Consider the following 14,877-nt stretch of genomic DNA (forward strand, 5'->3'; position numbering starts at 1 on the left):
GTTTTAATCAAACAGATCTCATTCCCCATTGACTACCATTGTAGAAAAAAATACATACTATGGTAGTCAATGGGGAATGAGATCTGTTTGATTAAAACATTCTTCCAAATATCTTCCTTTGTGTTCAGCAGAACAAATAAACACATAGAGGTTTGGAACAACATGAGGGTGAGGAAATACTGACAGTATATACAGTATTGACAGTATTTTGGGTGAACTAACCCTTTAAATACAAATACAACAAGCATCACACTTGAAAGAAAAGAACAGGTCACATTTTTTTGTTATATGGCATTTTAATATGGCCTTAATTCATTTAATGGGACTAGATCTTTTAGATGTAACATTAATGAAGAGAAGAGAAAATTGAGAGAAAATGGTTCATGTATGCCCTTTTTTACCCAGTGTGTGATCAAGGTATGAGTGACTGCTGTGCTTTAAGGGACAGTGAGTTCACCCAAAATTGATTTGACCAGTAAATGCTAGCCTGGGAAAACCCAGACAACTTCCGGCAAATTTAGATTTGCTCTGAAAGTTAGTCTGGCAAAGAGCTCATTCAAGACCATTTCCAATCTGTCGAAATCAAGGCACCAATCAGAAACGTTGGGGCGGGCTTTACACGATGACGACAGCGCTGGGATTTTGAAGCAGATTTTGTAGCCTACATTACAAAGATTGATGCTGCCGCCGAACATCATTCATTTGAATCAGCTATCGCGTCTGTTTTACTTGATTTGAACGTTTCCTTTTTGTTAAAGACCGAGCAAAGAACAACACGTTTCTCTGCCGCTCTGCATAAGTCATCTCCTTCATCGCTCTGATTGGTTTAAGGTCTATGACGCTTTGCCAGACCATAACTCAGTTACAACTGAGAATGGTATGGTTTTAACCAGGCTAAGTAAATGCAGTAAAAACAGTAATTTTGTGACATTTTCACGTTTAAAATAACTATTTTTACTTTAATTTAATTTAAAATGTAATTTATTCCTGGATGGCAAAGTTGAATTTTCAGCATCTACATGATCCTTTAGAAATGACTGTTGAAAACAGGTGTGCTTCTTTTTAATGTTTTTGTTTTTTAAGAATTATCTGATTGATTGAAGTAAAAAAAAAAACTGCATCTGTTTTAAATTTTGCAACAGATGTCTTTACTTTTGGTTTTGATCAAATTAAATCATCCTTCCTTATTGGTATTCATTTAATTCAAAAACAAAATCACCAAAAACTTTTGAATATGTAGACTAAATCAATGAAAAAAAGTAAAATAAAATGTTTAAAAAAATAGTTTTAATGCTACACGTGAATTTAGCAATCACAGTATTATATTGTACAGTATATTCCTATTGAGATTTACTATTAATATTACATTTAACAGTTTTATTGAACCATTAATGTTTTTAAATATTTACTTAAGCATTAGATGAATGCAAAGGTCATGATGTAATGTAATGATGTATACTGATTTTTGTTTTTTTATTTGAAAGTGAAATATGACTAAGTCAAATTTCAGACTCTACTGTACATCAGTTGAAAATTAATTTAATATCTTGTTGAACTATGTCCTCAATGTGTGTAAGAGCGTGCGCGATTTGTAATATTTTTATGAGACCTGTGTGCGTGCGACAAATGAAGAGCAACCTCTAAATGATGGAGGAAGAGCAGGTCTCCCAGCATGCAAATGTGTTTTTTTTATGTCAGAGCATGGGCCAAAACTCAGCAAATGCCAAGTCTAATAACGTCTCAGCCTGCTAATGGCTGCTCTGGGGGGTTAGATGGGAAAAGATAAAGATGAAGGATGAGTGTGTGTGTGTTTGTGTGGGGTGGGGTGGGGGTGGGGGGTGGATACTCAAGGACGAATGAATAAGGCGGTCAATAATAGCCCACGTGTTCCCCCTCCTCTCCTTCACAAGAGTTAAAAACGGTTTTATCATCAGCCAGGGTTCCTCTCCTCCCCTCTTATCCTGAGGGTACGGATCCAGGGCGGGCTCAGTAAGAGATGGAGCACCGAGGTGCAGTGGCAGGGAGCGTCCAGCTGTACAAGCATTCCTGTCTGCAGCTGCAGTCCTCTATAAACAGCGCAGGGGGCTTCGATAGCCTGCCGGGAGGATGTGTGGTCTGTTAAAGAGCTCTCAGACAAATTGCCAGGACCGGTTAGTGCGTGGCAGACACAGCAGCAGGGGAGGACTATGGGAATAAGAGGAGGGCATTCTGGGATGTGGTTGAGATGGGTATAAGTATTATGGGAAGGACTGTAATAAAGTACAGATTGTCTAAAAGTCAGTGGTTATAGCACTATTCTGTGGATTTTGAACATTTTGCTGGTTTCTCATAAAATGATTATATAAATAAATGAATGAAATGATTATTTGAAAATGAAATAAATGATTATTTATACATGAGCAGATTTAAATTCGAATTCTTACTTTAAATATTCATGCACATTTTTTTGTAAATAAGCCAACCACAATTACTTGTACTTGGTAGGGATTTGAATGAATAACCCTCATTTGTAATGCTTAATAGGATGAGTAGTTAGTTCCTTCATGAAAGAGGCATGTGTCACAGGGTATGGTGCAGGAGAACAGGAGTGCAGACGGAAGGAATAGGAGGAGTCCAGGTTCACACGGAAGGTAACATTTAATTCTGGATACAGGCAAGGATACAGGGTAACACGGGGTAACATTCGACATCGACCGACAACCATTGAGTAAAACAGAGGGAACTAAATACACAGAATAATCAAACATAATGGGGTGAGAACAGGTGAAACAGATGACGATGACGAGGAACAGGTGGCTGATGAGGGAGTGAACACGGGATAGGGTGACGAGAGGATCCTGGGAAGTGTAGTGCTGAAGACAAGACAGACTGGTGCAGACGGAGGACTGTGACAGAACTCCCCCCTCCCGGGAGGCGTGACCTCACGCCGCGGAACAGAGGAAGGAGGGGGGACGAACTGGGGCCTGAGAGGGGCGTGGCCAGGGCGGAGCAGGCTGAGGGCGTGGCCAGGGCGGAGCAGGCTGAGGGCGTGGCCAGGGCAGAGCAGGCTGAGGGCGTGGCCAGGGCGGAACAGGCTGAGGGCGAGACCAGGGCGAAGCAGGCTGAGGGCGTGGCCAGGGCGGAGCAGGCTGAGGGCGTGGCCAGGGCGGAGAAGGCTGAGGGCGTGGCCAGGGCGGAACAGGCTGAGGGCGTGGCCAGGGCGGAGCAGGCTGAGGGCGTGGCCAGGGCGAAGCAGGCTGAGGGCGAGACCAAGGCGAAGCAGGCTGAGGGCGTGGCCAGGGCGGAGCAGGCTGAGGGCGAGACCAGGGCGAAGCAGACTGAGGGCGTGGCCAGGGCGGAGCAGGCTGAGGGCGTGGCCAGGGCGGAGCAGGCTGAGCGGTCTCTGGCGCTGGCTGGACGGTCTCTGGGGCTGGGCTGGTCGGGCCCAGCGAAGAAGAGAGCTCGGGCTCGGAGGAACTGGACGGAACCAGCAGTGAAGAGCGTTCAGTCTCTGGAGGACTGGACGGAACCAGCAGTGAAGAGCGTTCAGTCTCTGGAGGGCTGGACGGAACCAGCAGTGAAGAGCGTTCAGTCTCTGGAGGGCTGGACGGAACCAGCAGTGATGAGCATACAGTCTCTGGATGACTGGACGGAACCAGCAGTGAAGAGCATACAGTCTCTGGAGAGCTGGACGGAACCAGCAGTGAAGAGCATTCAGTCTCTGGATGGCTGGACGGAACCAGTAGTGACGAGCATACAGTCTCTGGAGGGCTGGACGGAACCAGCAGTGAAGAGCATTCAGTCTCTGGAGGGCTGGACGGAACCAGCAGTGAAGAGCATTCAGTCTCTGGATGGCTGGACGGAACCAGCAGTGAAGAGCGTTCAGTCTCTGGATGGCTGGACGGAACCAGCAGTGATGAGCATACAGTCTCTGGAGAGCTGGACGGAACCAGCAGTGAAGAGCATTCAGTCTCTGGAGGGCTGGACGGAACCAGCAGTGAAGAGCATTCATTCTCTGGAGGGCTGGACGGAACCAGCAGTGAAGAGCATTCAGTCTCTGGAGGGCTGGACGGAACCAGCAGTGAAGAGCATACAGTCTTTAGAGGGCTGGACGGAACCAGCAGTGAAGAGCATACTGTCTCTGGAGGGCTGGACGGAACCAGCAGTGAAGAGCATTCATTCTCTGGTGAGTGGGACGGAACCAGCAGTGAAGAGCATTCATTCTCTGGTGAGTGGGACGGAACCAGCAGTGAAGAGCATTCAGTCTCTGGAGGGCTGGACGGAACCAGCAGTGAAGAGCATACAGTCTTTAGAGGGCTGGACGGAACCAGCAGTGAAGAGCATACTGTCTCTGGAGGGCTGGACGGAACCAGCAGTGAAGAGCATTCATTCTCTGGTGAGTGGGACGGAACCAGCAGTGAAGAGCATTCATTCTCTGGTGAGTGGGACGGAACCAGCAGTGAAGAGCATTCATTCTCTGGTGAGTGGGACGGAACCAGCAGTGAAGAGCATTCATTCTCTGGTGAGTGGGACGGAACCAGCAGGGAAGAGCATTCAGTCTCTGGAGGGCTGGGCGGAACCAGCAGTGAAGAGCATTCATTCTCGGGTGAGTGGGACGGAACCAGCAGTGAAGAGCATTCATTCTCTGGAGGGCTGGACGGAACCAGCAGTGAAGAGCATACAGTCTTTAGAGGGCTGGACGGAACCAGCAGTGAAGAGCATACTGTCTCTGGAGGGCTGGACGGAACCAGCAGTGAAGAGCATTCATTCTCTGGTGAGTGGGACGGAACCAGCAGTGAAGAGCATTCATTCTCTGGTGAGTGGGACGGAACCAGCAGTGAAGAGCATGCATTCTCTGGTGAGCTGGACGGAACCAGCAGTGAAGGGCATTCAGTCTCTGGTGGGCTGGACGGAACCAGCAGTGAAGAGCATTCATTCTCTGGTGATCTGGACGGAACCAGCAGTGAAGAGCATTTTGTCTCTGGAGGACTGGACGGAACCAGCAGTGAAGAGCATTCAGTCTCTGGAGGGCTGGACGGAACCAGCAGTGAAGAGTGTGCAGTCTCTGGATGGCTGGACGGAACCAGCAGTGAAGAGCATTCATTCTCTGGTGATCTGGACGGAACCAGCAGTGAAGAGCATTCATTCTCTGGTGAGCTGGACGGAACCAGCAGTGAAGAGCATTCAGTCTCTGGTGGGCTGGACGGAACCAGCAGTGAAGAGCATTCATTCTCTGGTGAACTGGACGGAACCAGCAGTGAAGAGCATTCATTCTCTGGTGAGCTGGACGGACCCAGCAGTGAAGAGCATTCAATCTCTGGAGAGCTGGACGGAACCAGCGGTGAAGAGCATTCAATCTCTGGAGAGCTGGACGGAACCAGCGGGGAAGAGCATTCAGTCTCTGGAGAGCTGGACGGAACCAGCGGTGAAGAGCATTCAATCTCTGGAGAGCTGGACGGGACCAGCGGCGAAGAGCATTCAGACTCTGGAGAGCTGGACGGAACCAGCGGCGAAGAGCAGTCAATCTCTGGAGAGCTGGACGGAACCAGCGGGGAAGAGCATTCAGTCTCTGGAGAGCTGGACGGAACCAGCGGTGAAGAGCATTCAATCTCTGGAGAGCTGGACGGAACCAGCGGTGAAGAGCATTCAATCTCTGGAGAGCTGGACGGGACCAGCGGCGAAGAGCATTCAGACTCTGGAGAGCTGGACGGAACCAGCGGCGAAGAGCATTCAATCTCTGGAGAGCTGGACGGAACCAGCGGGGAAGAGCATTCAGTCTCTGGAGAGCTGGACGGAACCAGCGGTGAAGAGCATTCAATCTCTGGAGAGCTGGACGGAACCAGCGGTGAAGAGCATTCATTCTCTGGAGAGCTGGACGGGACCAGCGGTGAAGAGCATTCAATCTCTGGAGAGCTGGACGGAACCAGCGGTGAAGAGCATTCAATCTCTGGAGAGCTGGACGGAACCAGCGGTGAAAGCTCGGGCTCGGCAGGGCTGACGGTGAGCGCAGGCTCGGCAGGGCTGACGGTGAGCGCAGGCTCGGCAGGGCTGACGGTGAGCGCAGGCTCGGCAGGGCTGACGGTGAGCGCAGGCTCGGCAGGGCTGACGGTGAGCGCAGGCTCGGCAGGGCTGACGGTGAGCGCAGGCTCGGCAGGGCTGACGGTGAGCGCAGGCTTTCTGGGAACAAGCATCAAGCGGGGGCGCCAGAACGGGAGTTCATGTTCGGAAGGACTGGACGGAACCAGCAGAGAGAGCTCGGGCTCGGCAGGGCTGGTGGGGACCAACGGGAAGGAGGGCTCCGGTGTTGGAGTGGGGCTGGTGCCATCATCGAGGGTGAAGGGAGAACCGCAGGACACCAGCACCCACTCCACATATTCTGAAAAACTCCCCTGGGGACCACTCCCGGACAACTGCTCTCTGGTGGCGATGTTGAGGCCGGCGTACAGGAAGCTGCAGAGGCAGTCGTCCGGGAAGGTTGTGGCGGAAGCGAGGTGGAAGAAATCCGCCAGATGATCCTCCAGAGACCGGTCCGCTTGCTTTAAACAGAGCAATTGGACCCCTACGAAAGGGTCCATTTTTTTTTTTTTTTTTTCCCTCTTTGGAGGTCGGTCGATCTGTCACAGGGTATGGTGCAGGAGAACAGGAGTGCAGACGGAAGGAATAGGAGGAGTCCAGGTTCACACGGAAGGTAACATTTAATTCTGGATACAGGCAAGGATACAGGGTAACACGGGGTAACATTCGACATCGACCGACAACCATTGAGTAAAACAGAGGGAACTAAATACACAGAATAATCAAACATAATGGGGTGAGAACAGGTGAAACAGATGACGATGACGAGGAACAGGTGGCTGATGAGGGAGTGAACACGGGATAGGGTGACGAGAGGATCCTGGGAAGTGTAGTGCTGAAGACAAGACAGACTGGTGCAGACGGAGGACTGTGACAGCATGTACTTTACTTGTTTCTTATTTTCATACACTCTACTGTTCAATCGTTTGGGGTTGGTAGTCTCTTATGCTCACCAAAGCTGCATTTATTTGATCAAAATCGTTAAATTAACTGATTTAAGTTTTATTTATACTTTACAGATTTTTTTTATTATTATTTAATAAGCTAATTTGATGAAGAAACTTTTTTTAATGTTGCTGCTCAATATTCCTGTGGAAACCATGGTATATTTTTCAGGATTCTTTGATGAATAAAAAAACTAAAATTAAACATATATATATAATTTGATAAAAAAGTGACAGCAAATTTGATAAAAAGTTTGATTTTTTTATCAAAAAATAGATTTTTTTTTAAAAAAATAGATTTTTATCAAAAAAAATGTTAAAAAGTGACAGCAAAGACATTTGAAATATATATATATATATATATATATAAAAGGATTAATAAAAAAATGTACTGACCCCAAACTTTGGAAAAGTGGTATACTTTTTTGCTTCAAATCAAAATTTGCAATGTTATGATTAATTTCAGAGGTGGTTAGTTTGGTTCATGGCTTATTCTTTATTGAAGAATGTTTTTAAATCTCTCTGGAGGAAATGAATGGGAAAAATGATTCCTGAAACCAAGACTGGAAAAATGAGTCATAATTTCGCTCCATTATGCTTTGCTGTTTAAAGCATCAATGCAGTGATCTCTCTTTTTTTTACCCTTTTGTTTCATGCACATGGCCTATAGTTGATGATGTTGAAATCATAGGGAAGAAAAGGGGGGGACTTGCATTGCCCACATGAGTCAAAGCATGTGCTAGGGTGTTGAGGATGATTTCCAGGGCTTGCTGTATGGTTTCTAGGATTTCTGTGGGTTTTTTTAAGAGTGCAAGATAAATCTTAGCTGACCTGTACAAGTGTATAAGATATTCTTATCCCTACACATGTATCAGGTCGTTCCTAGATAGTACATTAGCATTCAAAAGATATTTGGTGAATCAAATGTGTTCCAATAAAACATTAAAGAGCTTTCATACATATTAAGTATTTCCAGAATATCAGAAGGCCGGTTTCACTATCACAGAAACAGAGCAGGCGGGAGAGAGGTGTTTGCATCTCATTTGAGCATCCCGATGCTTCGTGGTGTGAGGTCGAGGCTCCAAGCAGGGCAGGAGAGATGGAGTGAGATTGTTGTAAATGAAAGGCTGCAGGTGAGATCATCCTCTCAGTGGATCATAGTGGATGCAGGAGGAGGATGCTGAGTTCAGATTGAAGGGGGAAATTAAAGAAGGCCAGAGTCTGCTGGAGAGGCACACGCTCGGGTTTGAGGCAGCTGAGGGACTTTTAAAGAGAGAGTGGAGACAGAGAGAGCTCATAAAGGTGAAGAGGAAAAAGAGGAATGAGCAACGGAAAAGCCTTTTGACAGATCTCCAAGACGAGACATAGGAGACTGAGGAACTTTTCTGTTTAAACTGGAAGGCAATACAGTAATTCAATCAGGTTTCCTTTCCTTTAAATTTGTTTAAAGAAATAGTTCACTCAAAAATAGTAATTCTGCCATTAATTACTCAGCTTCATTCCAAATTTTTCATATTATGGAAAACAGATTTTTTTTTTCCCAGTTCAAATATCTGAAGATAAAGATAAATATACTTGAAGCAACACTGCAGACTTGGTTTGAGAGATTGTATCTTTATTATGAGTGTATTTTTTTACTACACTGGCAGTTTTTTTTACTTGTTTTAAATATAAAAATTTTAATTCTGCTGTTGCAATAAGACAAACTACGACTCTGAAAACAAGAGGTTATTTGATTTTTACATTAACATTTTAAAGATACACTAGCATAAATGGTGGGTGATATTGTAAACTGAATTACTGCTGTAAGAAACAAGATCTATTCATAAAATGCAACATAAAATAAATAATAATAAACAATAATAGTTTAGCACAATGTTTGTTTATAAAATAAGTTTGTATGTAAAAAAAAGTTTTGAGATTCTGTTTTAAAAAGAGAAAGCCATGTTCTGCCAATGCTGCAAGTTCTTCACCTGTCAGGCCTTTTGGAGGGTCTGCAGTGTGTCAGACTGATGACATTGATGTTCAGGGAGGTCTTGTCAGAAAATTGCCTGAATGCTGAAGCTGAACCGTTTGAACAGTTTCAGCTCTGTCAATCAGTAGGTCATTCTCAGCTGCTTTCTGGCCTAAGCTTTCACACATGCACATTAAAACCCACTGCAAACCAGTGGACATGTTGCAGATGTGTCCCACAATGCTATTGGAGACAGCTGTTTATCCTTGCTTCTGCCCCTGAGCTTTACAGACTCCACATTAATTCACTTCCAAACCAAGCATGGTTTGTATTGACCACACAGCCCAGATCAGCGTTGATGATTTTGCCAGGTCAGCTTGGGTGTCACTCCATCCAGACCTGAACCTGCCACCCAATCTCTCAGAGTCATAGCCCAAAGAATCCTGACAAACTTATGTGTGCACCAAGAAGATTGCAAGAGTTATAGACCTCAAGAGAGCTGTGGAGAGGGAGTGAACGACTCACCTGTGTCAAGGATGCATGAGAATATAGCTTTGGCTTGTACTTATAAAGTGTGTCAGTGCCAGGAATCCGAGGAGGAAGTAGAGAAGGAGAGCTTGAGTGGGCGTAAACGAGAACTGAATTGACTCACCCTCTATGACTCTCTCGTCTCTCTTAAGAAAGTCTTTAAGTGCTGAAAGCTGTCACTTCACCAGAGACAAATCACTTCAGGACAGTTTAGAGAACGAAGCTCAGTGTTGCAGCAGGAGGAGAGAGAAAGATGCAATCACTATTTGGGTTTCCATTCATGTATTTTTATGTGCATTTTGAGATCTTGCATAAAAATTGCTGTATGGAGAAACTGAGATGTGCAAGATTTACAAAAGATCCATAACAAACAAACAGTTCTGCTCATATGTTTCCATACCCCTTGCCTTGCAGAATATGTAAGATATTATAGATTTTTACAAAATAAGAGAGATCATAAAATTTGCATGTTATTTTTTTTATTTATTTAGTATTGTCCTTAATAAGCTGTTTCACATAACAGATGTTTACATACAGTTCACACTCTTAAAAATAATAGTTCCATAATCCATAGATAGATAGATAGATAGACATTATGCAATAAGAAGACAAACCACACATTTTAAGGTATTCTTTGCTCACGGTATGAAGATGCTAATTGCTAGGAAGTTGATTTCCATATAACTAATTATTTCCATATTACAATATAATTGGATTATGACAGTCACTAAAATAAATAAACTGTTAATTGGACAACTTTGTGTGTAAAATACAATACAATAAAGAATGAAATGGTCTAAACCTCGAATTACATGCAATTTTACATTTGGACTTTGCAAGTAAAAACTAAAAAAATATGCAATGTTACACGGTAGAAGTCCATGCTTGACAAGACATGAATTTTAATATATATAATGAAGTTTCTTATTTTTGTTTTCATATACATTAGTTTATAATGTTTTGTTTTACATTTTCTGTTTAGTTAATGTATATTGCATTTTTTTAGTGTCTGTGTTACCCTAATGTTGTTTTGTCTTATACTCTGTCTATATATGAGTATTGGTCTTGTTGAATTCTGATTCAGCATGTGGCTTTCTATTGAGCCACCTGTATTATTGTTGGAGTCCCCGTTTCTCACTGTTGCATTTGTGTATTGCTGTGTTCTTGAATAGTTCCTCAGTGGGAGGAAAAGGTCAAAGAGTGGAAGAGCTTACAGTCACCCAAGGTTTCCTGTCACAGCTCTGGACAATATTCTTTGCTCTATTTACCTTGAAATGACTGTCCAACTACCCACTTTATGGATCTATTCAAGGCTCTCAACTAATGTGTTTTCGACATGTTAGTGATAAATGAAATCCATTTGGTGTTCCAAGCCTCCTCCAGCACAGAGCAGTATCTCGGAAACAGACCAGGTCTGAGTATCACGTAATACCAACATTGTGCTGTGTTTTGCAGTATTCCTGGCTCTGCAGTGTGTGCTTTCGACATGGAGCAGCTGGCCGGAGTGTTTGATGGAAGATTTAAAGAGCAGAAATCGCCCGAGTCGATATGGACACCTGTTCCAGATGAGGTTGTGCCCAAACCGAGGTACTGAATGAAATGACATTTACAACTGTAGAGAGTGTTTTATGTCTTCAAATGCCAACCTGCAAAGAGAAAGTTTATAATAATGCGATGCGTTTATGAATTTCTCAGGCCGGGTGGTTGTGCCGTACAAGGCACGAAGTTCAACTCCTCCAACTCCTTCCCTGATGATATGCTAACTTTTGTCAAGACCCATCCGCTGATGGATGAAGCCGTCCCATCGCTCGGTCAAAGACCATGGATTGTTAGGACCATGGTCAGGTGAGGACAACTTTCTCTCAGGCTGCCTAGACCAGGTTATTTACTGTTAAAAGCAGGACACACAAGGTATCTGGTCTGTCACTGGTCTGAAGTGGAGTACCAGCTCTAGTTGAGCTACCAAGTTGACCTCAGTCAAGTAGACGTCCATCAACCACCTAGTCTACCTTGATCCAGCAAATTCTGAAAACCTTCAGAAGCTGATTTTAGCTGGATTTTTCCACTCCAAGCAAAAGAACACTAGCTGCTAGCTTTCTCCGGTCATGCTTTTCGTCTCTAAGTTCCAGCCTGTGTCGTCTGCTCGCATTAGTATCTGTCCAATCTCAGTCTTTAGACTATGGGGTTCCAGCAGCTGGGGTTTCTCAGCATCCCACAGGGCACAACAAGATTATGGTGACAAGTTGTTTGTGTCATTTTAAACACTCAAGGAGATGAGTCTTATTTTAGAAAACTGAATCATCCTAGTAGAGCTGTTTTGGTTTCCTCAAGATATGCCAGTTTGTCAATGTAAATTGCTTTTCGGATTTATGCGCCTTGTTATTTTGGCAGCAGGTTTTGGTTTACAATTTAATGCCTCTTTTCCACATTCGGTCCCATTTGAGAATGAATTAAGTTGTCTTCTGTTGCTTTCAGATACCAGCTCAACAAAATGGTGGTGGACACAAATGCCGGTCCCTATGGCAACCAGACAGTCCTTTTTCTGGGTTCCAGCCGAGGGACCATCCTCAAATTCCTTGTTACCCCTAACAGGGATAACACTGTGACGAACAGCAACGTGTTCCTCGAGGAACTGGAAGGCTACAACCCAGACAGGTAGAGGTTAATGTTTGAAACGTGCCCTTTTGTGATTGTAAATTGGTGGAGAATCACAAGCCACAGCATGCAAACAGTTGGGGCGTTAGCTGGTCATTATTTATTGCTGAAGGTGGTAGGAGTTTGCAAGCAACACTCATTTTCCATGGGTATTGTGCTAATTGCATCTTGATCCAAACAGACAAAATGGTGTTTATTCCGTTTCTCCTCACATTCCACTTATTAAAAAACCGAGAAACTTTTTACACTTTAGTCTAAAGCCAAAAACATATGCTGTAAATCTGGCGAACCTGTCTGCCTGGTGTTAATTTCCAGACGCAGAATTAGCTAAACAAAACAAAGACTCTTGATAAAACATGAATCAGCACGAATAACTAAAAATGGCCGTGCAATTTATCAGAGTAGGAGTGTGTATGTGGTGAGAATGGCGGCTAGGACAGTGCTAGCTTTGTCTAGCGCAGTGGGAAACAGGCTAATCAGAGGAGTGTAGATGGAGTAATCGGATCAGGCTCCGATCATGCTGGCCTTGCATGCCCTCTGCCATCTCTCATCACTCGGCGGTAAAGAGGTAAATCATTTGACTCGCGCGGGGTCAGGGAGGCCGAGACCGATGGAAACTGCTCAAAAATGCCTGTGTCATCATCCATATCGATCAAGATACTGTGGCGAAACAAACAATTACACAATTAAAATGACGGGCTTGGGTGTTAGTTCATCTCAATCTCTTTTTATAAACGCTTTCCTATTTATCTCGCTCGTCTTTGCATCTTCTGTGTAAGTTGTCTGGCTTTTGTGTATGTAATAGTCTTTTTCTCGCTTGTTTTCTGTGATCTAACTATAGCAGTGGTTCATATTCATCTCTTACGTCTTCTGTTTCGCTCTCCTACTCGCATGTGTCAAGAGAGCCAGCTTTTTTCTTCGTAAATCAGTTTAAACTTGCCAGTGGCACCTCTTTATCTCATCTCTCTCTGTTCTCTTCCTGTTTCTCTCTTTCGTTACTTGTTTTGGCTGCCTAAAAAAGGAGCTGTACGACTGCAAGGATTCATTCATTCATTTTTTTTTCTCTCTCTCTCACTACACATTTTTCAACTAGGCCTGCCAATTAAATGTGTTAAATTTAGTGACATAGTATACATATTCACCTTAAAGGATCATTCTGTGTTTGTATATGTATGTATGTATGTATGTATATATACTTGTATATATATATATAGTATGTGTGTGTGTGTGTGTGTGTGTAAGTAGATCAAGCTCCCAATCAGCATTTTAGTGTTATTTTACAGAAGAAAAAAAAAATTTAAAAACAGATCAATTTACTTGAAAATCTAACTCAATTGTCATATATATATGATTAATGAGATTAATGATTGCCATATAATGTAATCAATTTAATACATCTTTAATTGTTAATTGAGTTAGATTTTCAAATAAATTGATCTGTTTTAAATTTTTTACTAAACACTAAAATGCTGATTGGGAGCTTGATCTCCTTTCTCATTGCCTTTGGTAAGCGTGGCTCATTACTCCGATCCAATGCATAAAGTACTAATGATATTGCTATTGAGGCCATTATGGTAAACGTTTCTATAACCATATGTCATGTATGTGTGCATATACAAACAAATGTGCTTTCAAGCCAGCATGGCAAGTGCAAAAAAGAGATACTCTTAGTGGTAAGTGGCAATTAAGTGTAAAGCACAGAGGAGTGGGCGGCTGCCAGACTCCCAGATATCAATCTGATTAGATACTGAGGCCAAGCACAAAGTGACAACACATTAATATGATATTGCATTAATGCGACACGCGTTTTCTGTTTGAAGCCCTTTACGCCTCGTCCTATTTTTCTTTCAGAGGGTAAAATTTTGTGTCAGTTCGCACATATGCGTATATAACAAGCTGGTATCTTAATGAATAGATGGCCTTGGTGGAAATTTTTCATGATCTTTAACAATATAAGATTCAAGATAACAGCAAACTTTCATAACTTGACCCAAACTTTCATAGGTCTAATGTGTTAAAAGGATATTATAGTGTGTGTGTGTATTGAGTTCCGATAAACTTTATCAGACTGTGTTAGGCTTAACTGTTTAGGCTTTATTAAGGTCATTCTGTATCAAACTGTGCTTGAGTGTTTTCTCTGTGTAAATTGTGTTTGACTATCCCTGCACTCTTTTAATTTGTTGCAAATTGATTTGGACGGTGTGTGTTCCAGGTGTGGGACGGACTCTCCTCAGGCCAGGCAGCTGCTATCTCTCACGCTGGACCGCATCAGTCACAGCCTCCTACTGGCTTTTCCCTCTTGTGTGATCAAAGTGCCTGTAGCACGCTGCCAGCTCTATTCCCTCTGCATGAAGTAAGTGACACACACACACACATATACACACAGACACTCCCAACACACACTCACACTCCCAGAATGACTAAACACTAAGCTTGTAATTGTCTTAACCACAAATTGTTGGTCAGGAAATTAACTAAATTTAAGCAAATACACTACTTAAAAAGCCATTGATGTCTCAGAAAAAAAAAACATCAAAGACAGAATATTAAGGTTTTGGGCAGAAAATGGGAAGTTGTGTGGAGTGATCACGGTGATGCTCCAGAGTGTGCCTTTGGTGAGAATCTGGTGAGAAATATAATAATAATATGCATCTCTACCACATGGAGGAAGAGGTGTCATTGTGTGGGAAGCCTTTTTAGCTGCCGCTATTGGTGAGCTACTGTGCAAAGTCATTTAATGCT

General features: G+C 43.6%; 1 protein-coding gene across 1 annotated transcript in view; it reads left to right on the forward strand.

Annotated features, from left to right (window-relative positions):
• The window catches only part of sema6bb (sema domain, transmembrane domain (TM), and cytoplasmic domain, (semaphorin) 6Bb), a 122,512-nt gene that overhangs the window by 82,887 nt on the left and 24,748 nt on the right, over nucleotides 1-14,877 (forward strand). The window contains exons 11-14 of the mRNA XM_039676967.2: nucleotides 10,936-11,067; nucleotides 11,176-11,325; nucleotides 11,956-12,135; nucleotides 14,348-14,488. Of these exons, the coding sequence (XP_039532901.2) occupies nucleotides 10,936-11,067; nucleotides 11,176-11,325; nucleotides 11,956-12,135; nucleotides 14,348-14,488 (603 nt within the window). The remainder of the gene's footprint in view (nucleotides 1-10,935; nucleotides 11,068-11,175; nucleotides 11,326-11,955; nucleotides 12,136-14,347; nucleotides 14,489-14,877) is intronic.

This window comes from Pimephales promelas, chromosome 14 (assembly GCF_988280905.1).
Source record: "Pimephales promelas chromosome 14, fPimPro1.hap1.1, whole genome shotgun sequence".
In the NCBI taxonomy this organism is placed as follows: Eukaryota; Metazoa; Chordata; class Actinopteri; order Cypriniformes; family Leuciscidae; genus Pimephales; species Pimephales promelas.